The sequence below is a fragment of the Rhea pennata genome, chromosome Z (genome assembly GCF_028389875.1).
Source record: "Rhea pennata isolate bPtePen1 chromosome Z, bPtePen1.pri, whole genome shotgun sequence".
Taxonomy (NCBI): domain Eukaryota; kingdom Metazoa; phylum Chordata; class Aves; order Rheiformes; family Rheidae; genus Rhea; species Rhea pennata.
The window spans coordinates 56023071-56038103 of NC_084702.1; the positions used below are offsets into that span (position 1 = coordinate 56023071).

Consider the following 15033-nt stretch of genomic DNA (forward strand, 5'->3'; position numbering starts at 1 on the left):
CTTCCTCACCCTTTCCTTCTAACGACCTTACAAGTTGGCCACTTGCACACTAGATTCCTCAGGTAGTTACACAACATTATTCTGCTTAGCCTGCGGACCATGTTGCCTATTTCCTGGCCTATCTATAGGTGCAAAGACTTCCTTATCTTTGCCGCCAGACATGCTACCCAGGACATTCTGTTTCCTTTTGTAACCTATGCAGCCATGCAGATACAGCAGTGTAGTGAGGAATGTGCATTTTCAGCTAAAGATTCAGGTTGTGCACGGGTAACACCTAGCTTATCTTGCATATTCAGGATGCTTCTCCTGTCTGGTATCAACACCTCTAAATAATCTTCTCCAAAAGAGAAAGTATATTTGTAAGTGGGAAGATAAAGACAACCCCGTACTATAAACCTAATCTGTAGTTACGCAAATTTTAGGGGCAGAATTACAGTATCCTTGAAGGGATTTTTAAGAGCTCAGGTACCTACTAAAAGCTCAGTTTTCTGCGCACTGTATTACCCCTGTCTCACAAGAGAGATGTTGTTAGCTCTATCAGATGTACACAGCTGTATAGCAAGATTCTCTGCTCTCTATTTTACTTTTCAAAACAAATCAAGTCAGAGAATTTAAACATCCAGGCAGATCATTACTTGAAAAATGAAGTGCGATATATTTCTCGACTCTCATGTTGCCAGTTTTAACAAAACCAACATTCTGTATTATAAAGCAAAAAAGGTACAGAAGAGAAGTGATTTTGAACTAGGTTTAATCTATGAAAGTAAATTATAGTACATTTCCAGTCTCTCTTGTAGAGTTCCTCTTAGTAATTACTAAGATGTTTACAAACACGTTTATTTCAGAATTTCACTAGAAACTTGACAGTAGTTAGATGTTGAAGCAAAAGCAATTTCTGCTTTAATTCTCTGAATTTTAACTCCTTAATAAATAAACAAGGGAGTGTGAATAAATGAATAAATCACTACATGTATTTCATGCAGAGATCAGTAAAGATAAAGGATAAAGGTTCCTATTTTGGAGCTGAAGCTTCAGATAGTTTGATGGAGTAAAGAATTTGTTAGAAAGAAATAGGCCATCTTCTGCCACTACTGCCTCCTTGGTAACATACTGGTCATATTTTGGGTTGAGATGAAAAGGGAACAACCTCAAACTTCAAAGCACGTGTCATACTCGGCTACTTAGGGAGCTCATAATCAGGTGGACAAAGCAGAACTGCCACCTATCTTTTATAGTTACGCCTCATTCACAGTAGACAACCTAAGCTCAAATATCTAGTCTACCTATTCCTCAGGCTACGATTTGTAAGAACACGTTCAATAGTCTTAGAAATGCTTACAAATTAGCCAAGCTACATTATAGGTGCATTAGCTCATGTTATTTTTCAGAAGGTTGTTTAAACAACTCAGAATTTGACTAAATACTTAACTGCTGAAATATGCAATTTAAGTGAAGCAGAACCTAAAAACACTGAATTTATGAACTTGCTTAAAGTGGCAATGGCAAGTTAGAATCAGTTTAGCTTAAATTTCCCATTCTAGGGCTGCCTCTGCAGTCAGGATTTTAGTATTTCATCTCTCTCCAGCCGCCCATTCAATACAGAAAACATGAAACTGTTTGTATATGAGCACTATCAAGTGTATAAAAGACACACCAGAAATATCTGCAAGCAAAATGTTCTAGACAAGAACAGAATAATGAAATCAGAGGTGAAGACAGACCTCTTCATTCTCAAAAGATTTAAGGATTGAGATTCTTCATGCAACTTCCAAGATGGAAAAAAAGAAGTGGCATAAACACATACATCACTTGCACAAGCCAAACACCACAATTTACACACATACACATCACTTCGAGAAACAAACCAAACTTTGTAAGTTTTAAGGTTCTCAATTTTCAAAAGCATAACCTGTACCTCATAGTCTGGCCCTCCAAAATGAGACTTCTTCTTCAGTTCTGTCACAGCATTTTTGTATGCTTCTTCTATTCTTCTCCTTTTCTCAATCTCCTGTAAAATTACATGAGTATTTGAGGCAGGTAGAACGAATCCACTGGTAATAGTAAATATGTCAATATTCTTTTTTCTTCCAAGTAAAGTTTGCAAGGCTGCTAGATTTCCTGCTTTTCTACTTTTATTTACATACAGGAATTATGTATTTGTGTTATATATATATGTGTGTGTATACATATATATAAATATAAAATATCTATTTTTACACACACACACACACACAACAAAGGGAAGTAACTACTTACCTTTGGAACAGCTTAACTCATGTGAAAAATACTAATTCAGCATGCAGAAACTGCTGTTTAGCTTAAACATAGCTATTCCTGGTTTGTTAAGGGTCAGATTTTGTGTGTGACTGATGGTTTACATAAACCTCCCTGACACAGATGCTCGGGCACAGAGAGAATAGTAAGACTGGTAAAAAGCTAACTTGTTGAATAATGTGAGATGAGTCACAGCATGTAAGCTTGCATCTATAATTAGCCTGCATAGCATCCACGTGAATCATTTCATGAACTCCATGCAAAGACTAAGAGCCCAACATCCTTCTCCCCTAACAGGTGTGTGTCTGTGCTAGAGCCACCACAGCCTATGCCACTGTGTATTTCAAGTAAATCAGAAGTTACACTGGAAAGAAACTGAGATTCCCTCCTTGAACTCTATACACTGGCACATGTTCCCTGTGAACAGGTATAAACACTTTTAATTCCCCTGTTTCACAGCTTTAGCGCATGAGATGTTTCTGTTCCTTTTCAGAATCACTTTCAGGTGGAAGAAAGTGTTAAGTCTCACAGGTGACAGCTGGACACTGCACATTACTACTTGCAGCTACAAATACAATTATTCAGCAACTGAGTTTCAACTTGCAAGATTTGGTAGATAAACCTGCTAAAACACACTAACAGGCTTGATTTACCACTGGGAATTCAGCAGTCACATTCACTTTGAAACAGGTACTTTAAGCTTAGAAACTAGAAAGGAGAACAGTATAGTTTTCCACAGGAAAAAATCTTAGGAGAAAAGCTTCACTTGGAGATTAAAAAAAAAATAAAATAAATAATAAAAAAGACACAAGACTGTCATTATCTGTGAATGCAGACTTTCCCTTCCTGAAATACTATCAAACAGGCTATACCTGTTAATAGAAAAATTTTCAGAAAAATTTACAAGTTTCCCTATTTTGAAAGTAACCAGAGAGCCCTGAAGATGTACAAAACATGACTAGAGTATAAATCATTACGAGAAAGCACAGAAATTTCACCAGAATACTCTGAGTACAAATCACACTTTCTGTACTTCAATTTGCAAGTTACTGATAATTCAGATGTGTGTCAAAAGAAAACTCTTCACTCCAAATCTGCCAGCTCCAGTTGGCAACAACATCAAGTAATGTAGAAAATGAGACTGACTGCACAGCAAAAAAATTACTGATATATTAAAATTTTGGAGCATCTAGTGAGACATTTTTATTACAAATGTCAAAAGTGGACAAAATAAACTACTTACTAAAAATGTTAATCTTTAGGTAAAAGTTAATTTTCAAAAAATAAGTTCATAAATAAATTCATAAATATTAATTAATAAGACCAAAGGAAACAAAAACTACAGTCCTGTGACTTAGGGTTTTGTTATGAATGTAACAATGGACCAGATACTGGAGAGCAAATGGTTTCCAAGTTTATCATCCCTATTTAAGCAAACTCAACTTTAAAATGCATTCAAGAGCCTCATATTGAAAATTTCACTGCACTGGGACAACAAAAAACCTGAGCTCATGATTGGATTTATTCCTTCTTAACAGCTAGGAAGAAAAGCTCCAAACTAAAGCTGTAGCTACCTGTGGATTAATTACATACTTTTGTATTAATTTTATTCTTGTCTCTGTTTTAGTAACAGAGAATGATTCTAAATTTAGAAATTTATATTTCGTTTAAGTGCACTATTTAAGTATTCTCTTTCAAAACTGAGATGCTTCTACAACGTGTTTGTTTTCAGATATTCAGAAATAAAACTCCCAACCTTTAGAGTATAATTTTAAAAACATTCTTTTTCATCTGTTTGCAAAAAAAGGGCAATTGCTTCTAGCGAAAGACACCCACTCTTCATAGCACTGCACCCAACTAATTTCAAACTGTAGTCACCCCTGGATTCAACAAGCTCTGTTGACCTTGAGCTTCTTTAATATTAGAGACATTTTATGAGAGTTAACTGAAATTATATTTCAAGTTTAGCAGACAGATAAATCTGTCAGTTTAGATTAATTTGGCCCTCTACAAGATGAGGCCTATTTGGGATAGCCCAGATCCCATATGAGGTAGTAGGACTCTTGCTTGGTAAATAAGTTGTGCTTTGCATAGATAAGAAAACTACTGGAGTGAGAAAGCTGGAGAGGAAAGGAAAAGCAAAGGGCTCGATTACAATGGAGTCTACACTACTTCCAAAATAGTCATTAATTTTAGTCACTGACAAGCCCGCACAGAACGAACCCTGACGAGGGAATCTGCTGGGAGTCGAAGGACAAACTTGACTGCTCCCTTTTACTCCTCTAGTTGGTCTTCTACATGTACTGAACACAAAGTTACAAGAGCTCAAAAAAATTCTCCTATCCTAGCTAGAACATAAATGCAAAACAGCTGCCCCATTTCAGAGAGTTTTTCTCTCTATTACCTCTCAGAGAAGGTATTCTTAAACACAATTATCTGACAATATTGACTTCCTTCTCAGAGCAGTATAAAGTCCAAGAGTACAAAGATCAACACACTTCTCCACCTACATTTATGAGATGACAGAGCAATAGCTTTTGCCCAGGCCCACAGTAAAAGAGAAGACAATTTTACAAAGACATATTTAGCCACTAAACAATAAGAAACAAACTAAAGACTCACAACTAAAGTGAAATACTAGTAGAGCTCTGAATAGAGAGAAGTGCTGCCTTCAAATTTTGTATTAGTCCTATCAAAAATCACCTCTTCTAGAAGGCTAGCAATTAAGGCAGTCCAAAAGAAAAACAATTACTTTATATTAGAATTACATTACTTTGCCATGAGTGTGCCACAAACATCAAGGCTGTGCAGTCTCCAGCCTCAACAGTTTGAGACCAGACTCAATAAAGCCCTGAGCAATCTGGCCCGACCTCATAAGCTGCCCCTGCTTTGAGCAAGAGGTTGGACTAGAGACTTCTTGAGATCCCTTTCAACCTGAATGATCCTCTGATCCTGTGAAAAAGCTTCTCCGTCCTGAATCTGCTCTTCCAACTACTACGTGCAGCAATAACACATTAAGTATTGAAAGATTTAGTAATATAGTTAGATAGGACTGAGACTTCGACACACTGACAAAAAAAGTCTGAAAATAGGGACAAGGATCCAAATGTGCAAGTATTTTTTCCAACTGCCTTAATTCTTTGCTTTGCATGCCATTAATGCACACACAGTAAGAGCTGAAGCATGATGCACACCATGTGGAAACATGTTAAATTAAAACCAATAGACAACAGCAGCCAAAGGACTGCCCAGAACTCTAGCCAGTGATGGTAGGACTCTAAAAGTCAAAGCCTGAAGTGCAACCTCCCAAGCTTCCAGCCATCTCATCTGAACAGAGAAAATACTGCTCCTTTTGAGCTACTATAGTGGTTGAGTAAGCTTAGCATGAACTATCACTGTCAGCAGAAGACAGATTAAAAGCCCACACACCTAAAACACTAATCAACTAACATAAGTTTATTAGCTTTAAGAAAATAATTTAAGTGAAATAAAGGATCTTATTTTAAACAGACCTTTAAAGTTAGAATTGACTGTTCCTCAGTATTGTCACCATCTCTTATGGTTAAAGCATTTCAGATATTTGTACATCATTTTGCAAGCTTGGTAGTTAAGTCTTTCTTAAAAGGCTGCAAGTATTATGCTTACTACTATGGAATTACTGTCAGATATTATTTATATTAAAAAACATAGGAATACTATCTGAACAAAGGAAAAGAAAAAATAATGGGCAATGTTACTGTATCGCCAAAAGCCAAAACGAGGCTTTAACATTTTATTGGAGTAAATGAGAGTACCTAAAACTAATAATGTACATAAAAATAAAAGCAATACCTAGAGTAGAAAGATTAAAGAACAACCCAAATGTCAAGCTAAAAAACCCCATTTTTTTTAAAAACAAAAGTGAAAGGAAGATGATCTTACCTTATCTAGCCTTTTTTGCCAGCTTTCTTCACGTTTGACCATGAGTTCAATACAATGAGAGAGTGTAGCAAGGATTCCAGCAGTAGTTGCCTTGAAAGTTATAGCTTCTCCTTTAAAGTCTATGCCATTAATTCCTTTAGGTGCCACATGCGGAAACACTAAAAACAAACATGAATCATTCACTGATACCTATCTTTAACTCAGATGAACATTTTTACATGTATGCTTTTTATATAAAGTGTTTGAAGAAAACATCACACTGGCTAGATAATTTAAAAACACAAAGTGCTAATAATTTTTCAGCTAGCCACATAATAAGGAAAGAGATTCAGAAGGGGGAACGCATCCCCTAAGCTTCATCTTGCTATACTGTATTTCTTCAAGTCTGCTTGTAATGCTGTATTACTCTGCACTCTGCAGATCATGTGGGTGGAGGGAGTGGTAATACTTTGTAACAATAGCAGTTTGACAGCTTGAAGTGAGGCCTAATTAAGGCAACCTTAAAACATATCTGATACAATACTAAGAAAGCAAAAATTTCAAAATGCAATCAAACCCCAAATGTAATAGTCATGGCAGTTTTAAGTAATTATATATTAAAAACTCAAATGTATATGCGTAAGATAAAAGTTGTATCAAATATGCTGAATTATCCAAGTACTGTGGGTTTTGCAGTTCCAACAACTACTTCGTGCTGTCAAGCAAGCCATCTGTTGCTAAGGCTATTTAAACAAATCACTTAAAAACGTGTGACAAAAAAAATACCTATTATATGTCAAACTCATATATAGGTTGACAGAATAACAAATCAAGTACAACACATTAACGTCATAAATATTAGAAAGTAGAAGTAACACCCGTGTCGTAGTTGACTGAGCCTGGCAAGTTAAAGTAACTCCTGCTATGCCATGGGGCAAGCTCACTAATTACTACCCTGCTGGGACTTGCACATTTTTTACTCTGTCAGTTTGTCAACATGGCACTGTTTCATGATTTAGAAAGTACAGATAAATACTGTGCAAGTTTGTCTGTCTGCAAGGGTGAACTAGAGCTTTCAGGCAGCTCAGTTCTTGTAGGTATCAGAAATACAATTGTTCTCTAACAGTAGAGCACAATATCTGCACCGAAGAGAATAGCAAGTGTCACATGGTCTTGAAGCAATGGCTTTATAAGTCTCCAGGGGTTTTTATATACGCCCTCCTTTCACTAGGGATCAAACAATTTTCAAACACATGATTAATGACTATACATTGCTTACTGAGGTATCTGAAATAGCGTATGCTGTGAAGAATACAGCTCTTTTTTTTTTTTTTTTCATATGAATCAAGAATAATTCTTAAAAGCTAGAGATGGTGGGGGCTGGAGAGAAATGGAAGAAAAAAAAAAAAAAAAAAACTGCTCCAGAAACAATAATGTGCAGATCAGTCCTCCTTCCCCCAACAGCTGCAGAGGGAACACGGGGAGGAGGCCAAAACTGTAGAAGTGGTATAAGCTGGCAAGGGAATGATGCAGTGGATTCACTGAGAATAATGAAAGTTATACAAACAGAACCTTCACCATAAAAATACTTCTTTACTTGAAAAAACAAAACAAAAAAGCAAAAAGAAAGCAGCTTATACCAGTAAAATAAACCTTCCTGTTGGTTTAGCCTGCATGCAGGCTTACCAGCACAACTACGCTGCTTATAAAGGTGGTATTTTCTTATCCTTAAGTACCCAACATGCTGAAGAAACTACTATCGGATGCAGAATTATTTCAGAAATCTGTATAATAGACTGTAATAGGGATGTAGCAATACAGTCATTTCCTAGAAAAAAGTCAGTCTGCTTTTCTTGACTATTTTTGAATCTCAGCTACAACTCAAAAAGTAACTATCACAGCTAACATAAAACTGACCTATCATCATGAACAAAAGAAAGTGTTTTAGATTTCACTGCCTAGTCTCAACCTTTTCAGAAGGCTGAAGTTATTTCATGTTAGACATAAAACAGTTTTGAGTACTCTTACTTCCTAGCAGATGATTGCATTCTTAAAACCTTAACTATTTGCTTTCTACCATCATAATCCAAGTGCATTGAACAAATTCATATATTTATTTACAACTACATACGTAGTCATTGAAAAGGAAAATAAGTGAAAGTGATCATAATGCATCTTTTCCTCAAACATTTACAAAGAAAAGTAACTTACGTTCTGCACTTGTCTTTTACAGAGGTAACTTGAAACGTTGTTATATACAAATACCATTACCCAGAACTCAACAAGGCTTTTAAAACATTTTTTTTAAAAAAAAAAAAAAAAACTAGATGGTAAAAACTACAGATCACTGGAGGACAGCTCGCAAACAACCAATGCCATTCTGTAGCCTAGCCACCCCTAGAGTAAGATCAATGATCACAATGATATATAGCTTATCTGAAACTACAATAAAAAATTCAGGGATAAACGTGAAAGGCAAAGGTACGTGCTGACTCATAAGCAACTGGTGTTTACGGTGCTTTGTGGAAATTACAGAGTTTAAGACTTTTCTGCGTGCAAAAAAGTAGGACAACAGCTATTATAAAACATACTCGTGAAATAATTTAGTAACAGAAGAAATAACATTGCCTATCCAAGAGTAAGGGTCCACGTGGGGATCTGCTCAGTTGCCAGCTCTGAGACACAGAAGCATCTCTAGGTGTAAACTCTAGCTGGCAGCATGGACTGCAGCTCACACTTGGCAGCTGCCTCAACCCCTGCTTGCTCTGTCAGGTAATACACATTCTTGGTTGTACAAGCACATGAAGACCATCTTATCACACCTTCTGTGCTTCTAAAGCAGGGAAAATTAATCTTTTTTTCCACATATCTCTCTCAGGTTCTTTTAAGTGGTACCACAGGGCCGAAGCATGTAAGCATTTCTAGTCCTCTGAATATGTGAGCTCCACAAAAACAAAATACCAAAACCAAGTTCCCTCTTTAGAGCCTTTACTCTGGAGTGTAATGCTCTTCTACGTTAGCATACCTTAGCTCCAGGTTTTTCTAGCTGTCTTTTCCATCTCCCCACACACCTCTGTTACTTGCTCAAACCACTAAGTATACTACAAATTCTCTATTTGTATCTTACCCCCTCACCCCCAAAAAAAACTTCAAAAAGATCTTAAGTTCAGATCTTAATGAAGTCTTCTTGATGCCCAAAATGGTATATGCAAAAGCTCCTTTAATTTGCCTCATTTAGGTAGGGCTTCACTTTTATACTACTAAGTGGTTTACCACACTTATAAGTGATACAGAAACATAGAGCAGTGCTTTGAAATAATAGATTACCCAAAACACACATTTGTAGTAAGACACTCCCCACCTGTAGTAAGAATTTCATTAAAAGGACTATCATCTGAAAACTTGCTGTCATTAATACTTCCATACAGTTTTGGCTATCATTAGCTCTATGATTTATTCTTCAATGATTAGTCTCCAAGCAGCAGTGATTCGTACACAGCTTGCAGTTCCACTCCAGGTCTGTCCATAGCTCCTTTCAGCCATTCTAATCTTTTGGACAAAACATGAATTTGTTGCAGAAAGGAATAAAGGCTATTTCCTGAAGCAACTCTGCACTGTAGATGTCAGCGCTTTGATTTAGCCCTAATCACAAGAAACAATTTGTCTTCCCAGAACACACCGGAAGGAAACTTCTTGCCTTAGTTTCAACGTTTGAACTTCAGAACATCAGAACTATTTGCCATAAGATCTTTCTGTTTGTAGAGCCTGAAGAACTTTTTCTTGTTTGACCTAGCTTTTACATACTAACTGCAAGATTAGGTGTTTCAAAATGACATCTTGTATCAGACAGGAAGATCTTCCATAGGTTCAGGTTAAAGGCTAATAGGAGCGTATTCTCATCCCTGCAACTGTTCATCTACCTTGGTGATCTATCTACATTTAGCCAATTGAAACAAGCAGAAAAGTGATTTTTTTTTCCTGCATAATTTCAACATTGAGTCAAGTGGTTCCTTTTTAACTACCTTGCCTTTTAATCATTCTGCTTTATTTCTGAATTGTTTTCACTCTTCTTCCACAGTAGGAGACTTTTTTCATATCATGTTTTTGCCTTCTTCAGTAGCTTTTAGCCCTTCTCTTCTATACATCTATCTTTTGAATAGATTGGTTTCTCCTTCTTGTTCCTAAGATGTTTCCAACACTTTCCCAAATGACCCAAATATTATCTGTTTGATCAATAGGCTTAAAATATATATATTCCAGTGGAAAACTGATTTAAAGATAGTAAGTAGAAAAAGATGTGTTATTTTTACATTTTAGCTCACTAAACTAATTCTAAATGAGAATAACAGCTGAATGCCAATTAAAAAAAATGAGTTAGGTATCTGTCATTGTTAGTCTTCTGTGGATAGCACTAGAATCAATATGATTTATTTTCTTTTAACAACCATCTCATTACTTCAGCAATATACTGGTAAATATTGTTTCTCCATTCAGTGCACAAAAATCCACCATGAATTCCAATGTGTTTTTTATATCACATTCTTCTCCTTCAGTCTCTGAATTTAAGCTCAGAGTCTTCAACTTTGGTTGAGAACTTTGTCATTCTAGTACAAAAATTTATCCTCAAGAGTTGCTTAAGTAAGTTTCACCTGCTCTTCTTATTTCTACATAATTTAAGTCCAAATCCCTTCATCTTCTTGAGCAGATAACTGGGTACACTTCCTGATCAAGATTCTTATATTCTGTATTTTTAGAATGTAAGATCCAGATAGGCAAATAAACATCAACCAGGCTTTTGCTTGGTACTTTATACAAATGATCATTGTTTCACTTACAATTGGAAAGTGAGCATTAAATTTAAATACTTTTATAGTGCTCTCTTTTTAATCTTTCATGCAAAGGTCCCAGAGAACACAGAAGAAAACTCCTTATCCAAATGTCTCCTTCAGAACAGGACACAAAGTTATAGTGCCATGCTAACCTTTTTCCTCCTACCCAGTGAAGGTGCAGACAAGAACAAATTTTGAAAGATAATGTGAACACATTCATTAAATGTGTTTTCAGTCAGCTGCTAGAGCTCTCTTCTGAGCAATAGGTTCAAACTCTCTCTGTTCTCATAGTAGGCTAAGAGGCTGAAACCATACTTTGCACTTGCTGGAGCACTGGCTGCACAACAGTCCCATGCTTAGAATACACAGGCAACAACTTCTCAGCTACAGTTAAAAGGATTATCTAGTCTTCCCAAGACTGGATAGGGAGGTCTACTCAAGAAGGGAACTTGAAGCCTGAGAAACTAAATCTTAACAGCTGCTCTGAAGCTAAGCCTCACCCTTTCCTGAAACTTAAGATAAATCTTTCATTATCTGTTAGTCTGAATATTTTTCTGCCCAAATACATGTCTTTTGGATAACCATTCTTAACCTGACACACTCATTTCTTCCACTAGACAGCTTAAGACTGAAGATTCTACTACGGGCTAGGAAGTCTAATTTCCTACTTCCAATTCGGCATTCCAGCACTCAGCTTTTACATCTTTACTTACAAATTAGAAACTGCAGCACAGAAAAAACTAAAATGTAGATTAATCTCTTCCTTTTTATCAATCATTTTTGTTAAAAGTTCAGAAAGTCAGGAATGATGAGAACTGGAATTTTAACTTCAGCAAAAACAAAGGGCTGCAGTGCTTATTTTGTGCAATGAGCTATAATACATGATTTTACACAAAGATATCCATAGCATATTGCAATTTCTTAGCACAGAAGTTCAGAGACTTAATACAAACTTTTTCATGAGGAATGCAGCTATCACCTCAAATTCCTGTTGAATAAACACACAAAACCTGAAGAAAGCATAATGAATCCACTTTGCATTTAAGTGTTCTAAGATGACCAGATGTACAAAAATACTTTCCTAATGAAATTTCACATATCAGATTTATATATAGCAGATACACCAGAAAAATGCAAATATGAAGGAAAGTTCTAATGGCAAATTAAGCTGAAACTCCTACATCATCCTACAAAAATTCGGTTTGACAACGACATCTCTTTCAAAATGAATCATGCAATGAAGTTAAATTCTCCCTTAACATTTTTAAAAGAAAGCTTCTTGATTTTCTAAAGTTTGTTCTGATGACTTAGCAGTCCTCAAAAAGGTAGGCCTTTTAATACAAAATAGGATCAATCGTTATCTGTGGCTTGTTTACAGGTGAGTTTTGCAAGCTTATTTGTGCTCATAAGAGGCATGGGAGATTATTCAAAACTTCAGGTACACTCTGAATGTTTCACTGTAGCACTACAGTCGATCCTTTGCAGAGGAAGCATTCATTATCACTGAAGATTCTACTCATGATTAATTCTGGGAGTGTGTGAAAAACTCCTTCTATATCCCTTCCTCTCCCTTCCTCATAAAGGTTTCAGCAGTACTCGAGAAAGAGAGTACAATATAATACAATAACGAAAGATCTAGGATGCAGGGACTATAGCAAGTTGTTAAAAAGATAACAAAAGACACAGAAAAGGCTTGTTTTGCCCATATATTTTCCAGTTTCTTGCTGAAAGGGCTTACATTTAAGAAACACTTTTGGTAAGTAGTTCTTTTGGCGACTCCATCAGATTCCAAACTGGAGCTAGTACAACTTCATTGTTTTGAGAACTGAAGTCTAACAAATAACTTTTAACTGAACTGTCAGAGCCAAAGAATGTAAACACTGGAATCACTTTAGTCAGGAAATACAGGAAAGTGTCACAATTACAGAAAGATTTAAATGGCCTTTTAGCAGGCCAGGAGTATCATGATTTTTAGAACAGCAGGATTTGCATGATTTCTTCGTATTTGCTGCATGGATGCAGTGAGAGCATGAGATCATTTAATGCAAGAATAAAAACGAAAATTCTGTTCAACACTGGGAAATACAGGGAAAAAAAGTACTGAAATGATGATGAGTGAGAATCAGTACCATAATGCTACTTAAGCAGCCAAAAAACCTTGACGTGGGGCAGGGAAGGAATGAACACTTGCGAACACCCAACTAGAAACGCTTTGGCGATTTAAGTGTGCCACACTACTCCATCAAAGCAAGATGATACTTTTGGAAGAAAAACTGCAGTTATCTATTACAAACCTCAGTTCTGAAAATACGAATGACAACTTTTTCAAAATTTTGTAATACAGACATCGCTTTGGACAGAGGGTAGGAAGACTGACAAGCTTGCACTATTAATACTGATGTGCATTAAATTAAATAGAGCTCAAAGAATCATGAAAAGCAACTAATGAGTGATGGCTTTTACACAGATAAGAAGTTTGTCACCTAAGTTCAAATATAACTATCCTTGTAAGTTTTCTTTTTAGAAAAGAGCATATTTACCAACCTGCTATACCAGGCTATTCATACTATGCAGGAGTTTTCTGTGGGAATACAGTTTAGACATACTTACATTTTTCCTTATTACTGTTATGTAAAAAATCACCATCAGAACGCATTGTAGGGAAATCATCTTCATCATCTTCTACGACTAAATTTGAGAGAGAATTTGTAGTCATGAAAGAGAGAAAAATCTTTTCCCAAACTCTTTAGTGAGCAAGAAAAAATTAAAAGCACCTTCACAGGTAAGCAGCATTTATGGTAACTTTTTCCTACAACAATTAAAAACAGTTACCAACCCCTGGTATTTATTTGAGGCCACTATCAATTGTCAAAAGCCATTAGGAGATTAATATTTGCTCAGCGTCCAAATTTAGCCCTCAGTTCTAAGAAGAACCAAGTTCTTAGAACTTAGAACTAAGAATTAGTTCTTCTCTAAGAAACATAGCTTTTAACTGGATGGTTTCAACTGGATAAACAAGGAATCATGAGTCATCAACTATCTTCTTACTGTGTTCTTCCACAGTAGAGTTTGCCAAAAAAATACTTAATTGTGCTTATTATCTACTGTTTTTTCACAGATTTGGTCTTATAAAAGAGGAGATCGTTCCTAGCAATTAAAACTGCTATAGAACGGTAAGGTTGGAAAGGAGCTCTGGAGATCATCTAATATTCTACTGGTTTGCCACAATAACAGTAAGAGATGCAACAGTAAACTAACTTGACTTCATCTTACGAGTTAAGCAACTACCATTCAGTAAAATCAAATGCTTAAAAGAACATGATTTCAGTAAGGTTAAGAGCTACAGCTTAGTAACAAAGTTCAATAGATTTTCACGGGAATCCAACTTCAAAAATGAAAACAGTTAATACTGTTCATGCAGAAATAGCTATGATTGCTCATTATGCTAAGAAATTTGTATAAGATACTTATCTGGTGTATATGGGATCAAACAGTATTTCAAGGGCTATTGTTTACTGCGTAAAAAGTTAGATTCTACAGAGTTAGAGCTTTCAATCACAGTTTTACCTTTATCCCTCTGGAGTTCATCTTTTGAAACTGCATCTGCACAAGCATCAAAATATTTCTGCAAAGTATCAACTTGTCTACACAAGATGTCTCTAAAGGTTTCCATTTCTGCAAGCTTCTCACGTAAGCTATGGCCCTTCTGAAAATCCAAGAGAAAAGAGCCTTAAATGCTTTATATAATTATATAATTAGGAGTAATTAGCAGTAGTTCAATGCCTAAATTAAAAAAAAATATATATATATATATATATAAAAAGCTTTTCCCCTACCATGAGAAGCAAATTCTTCAGCTACACTGAAGCTAAGAAATAACTGTTCACATTTAAAAAACTTTAGCATAAGAAACTGTATACATGCAAATCCAAGGGCATTTATTTTTCCTTTTGACTGCATCTCGCATACTACAACATTTATGCCAATTTGCCTGAAAACAGTCAGCTCTAGTGTAAAATCTTTGTTACGT

The 15033-nt window shown here is 35.8% G+C and overlaps 1 protein-coding gene across 2 annotated transcripts in view; it reads right to left on the reverse strand.

Moving 5' to 3' along the window:
* CERT1 (ceramide transporter 1) overlaps positions 1 to 15033 on the reverse strand; it is a 74944-nt gene that overhangs the window by 15726 nt on the left and 44185 nt on the right. For both annotated transcript variants that reach the window (XM_062599676.1, XM_062599675.1), the window contains exons 5-8: positions 14571 to 14709; positions 13614 to 13691; positions 6196 to 6353; positions 1916 to 2008 (exon numbers count right to left, since the gene is read on the reverse strand). In XM_062599676.1, the coding sequence (XP_062455660.1) occupies positions 1916 to 2008; positions 6196 to 6353; positions 13614 to 13691; positions 14571 to 14709 (468 nt within the window). The remainder of the gene's footprint in view (positions 1 to 1915; positions 2009 to 6195; positions 6354 to 13613; positions 13692 to 14570; positions 14710 to 15033) is intronic.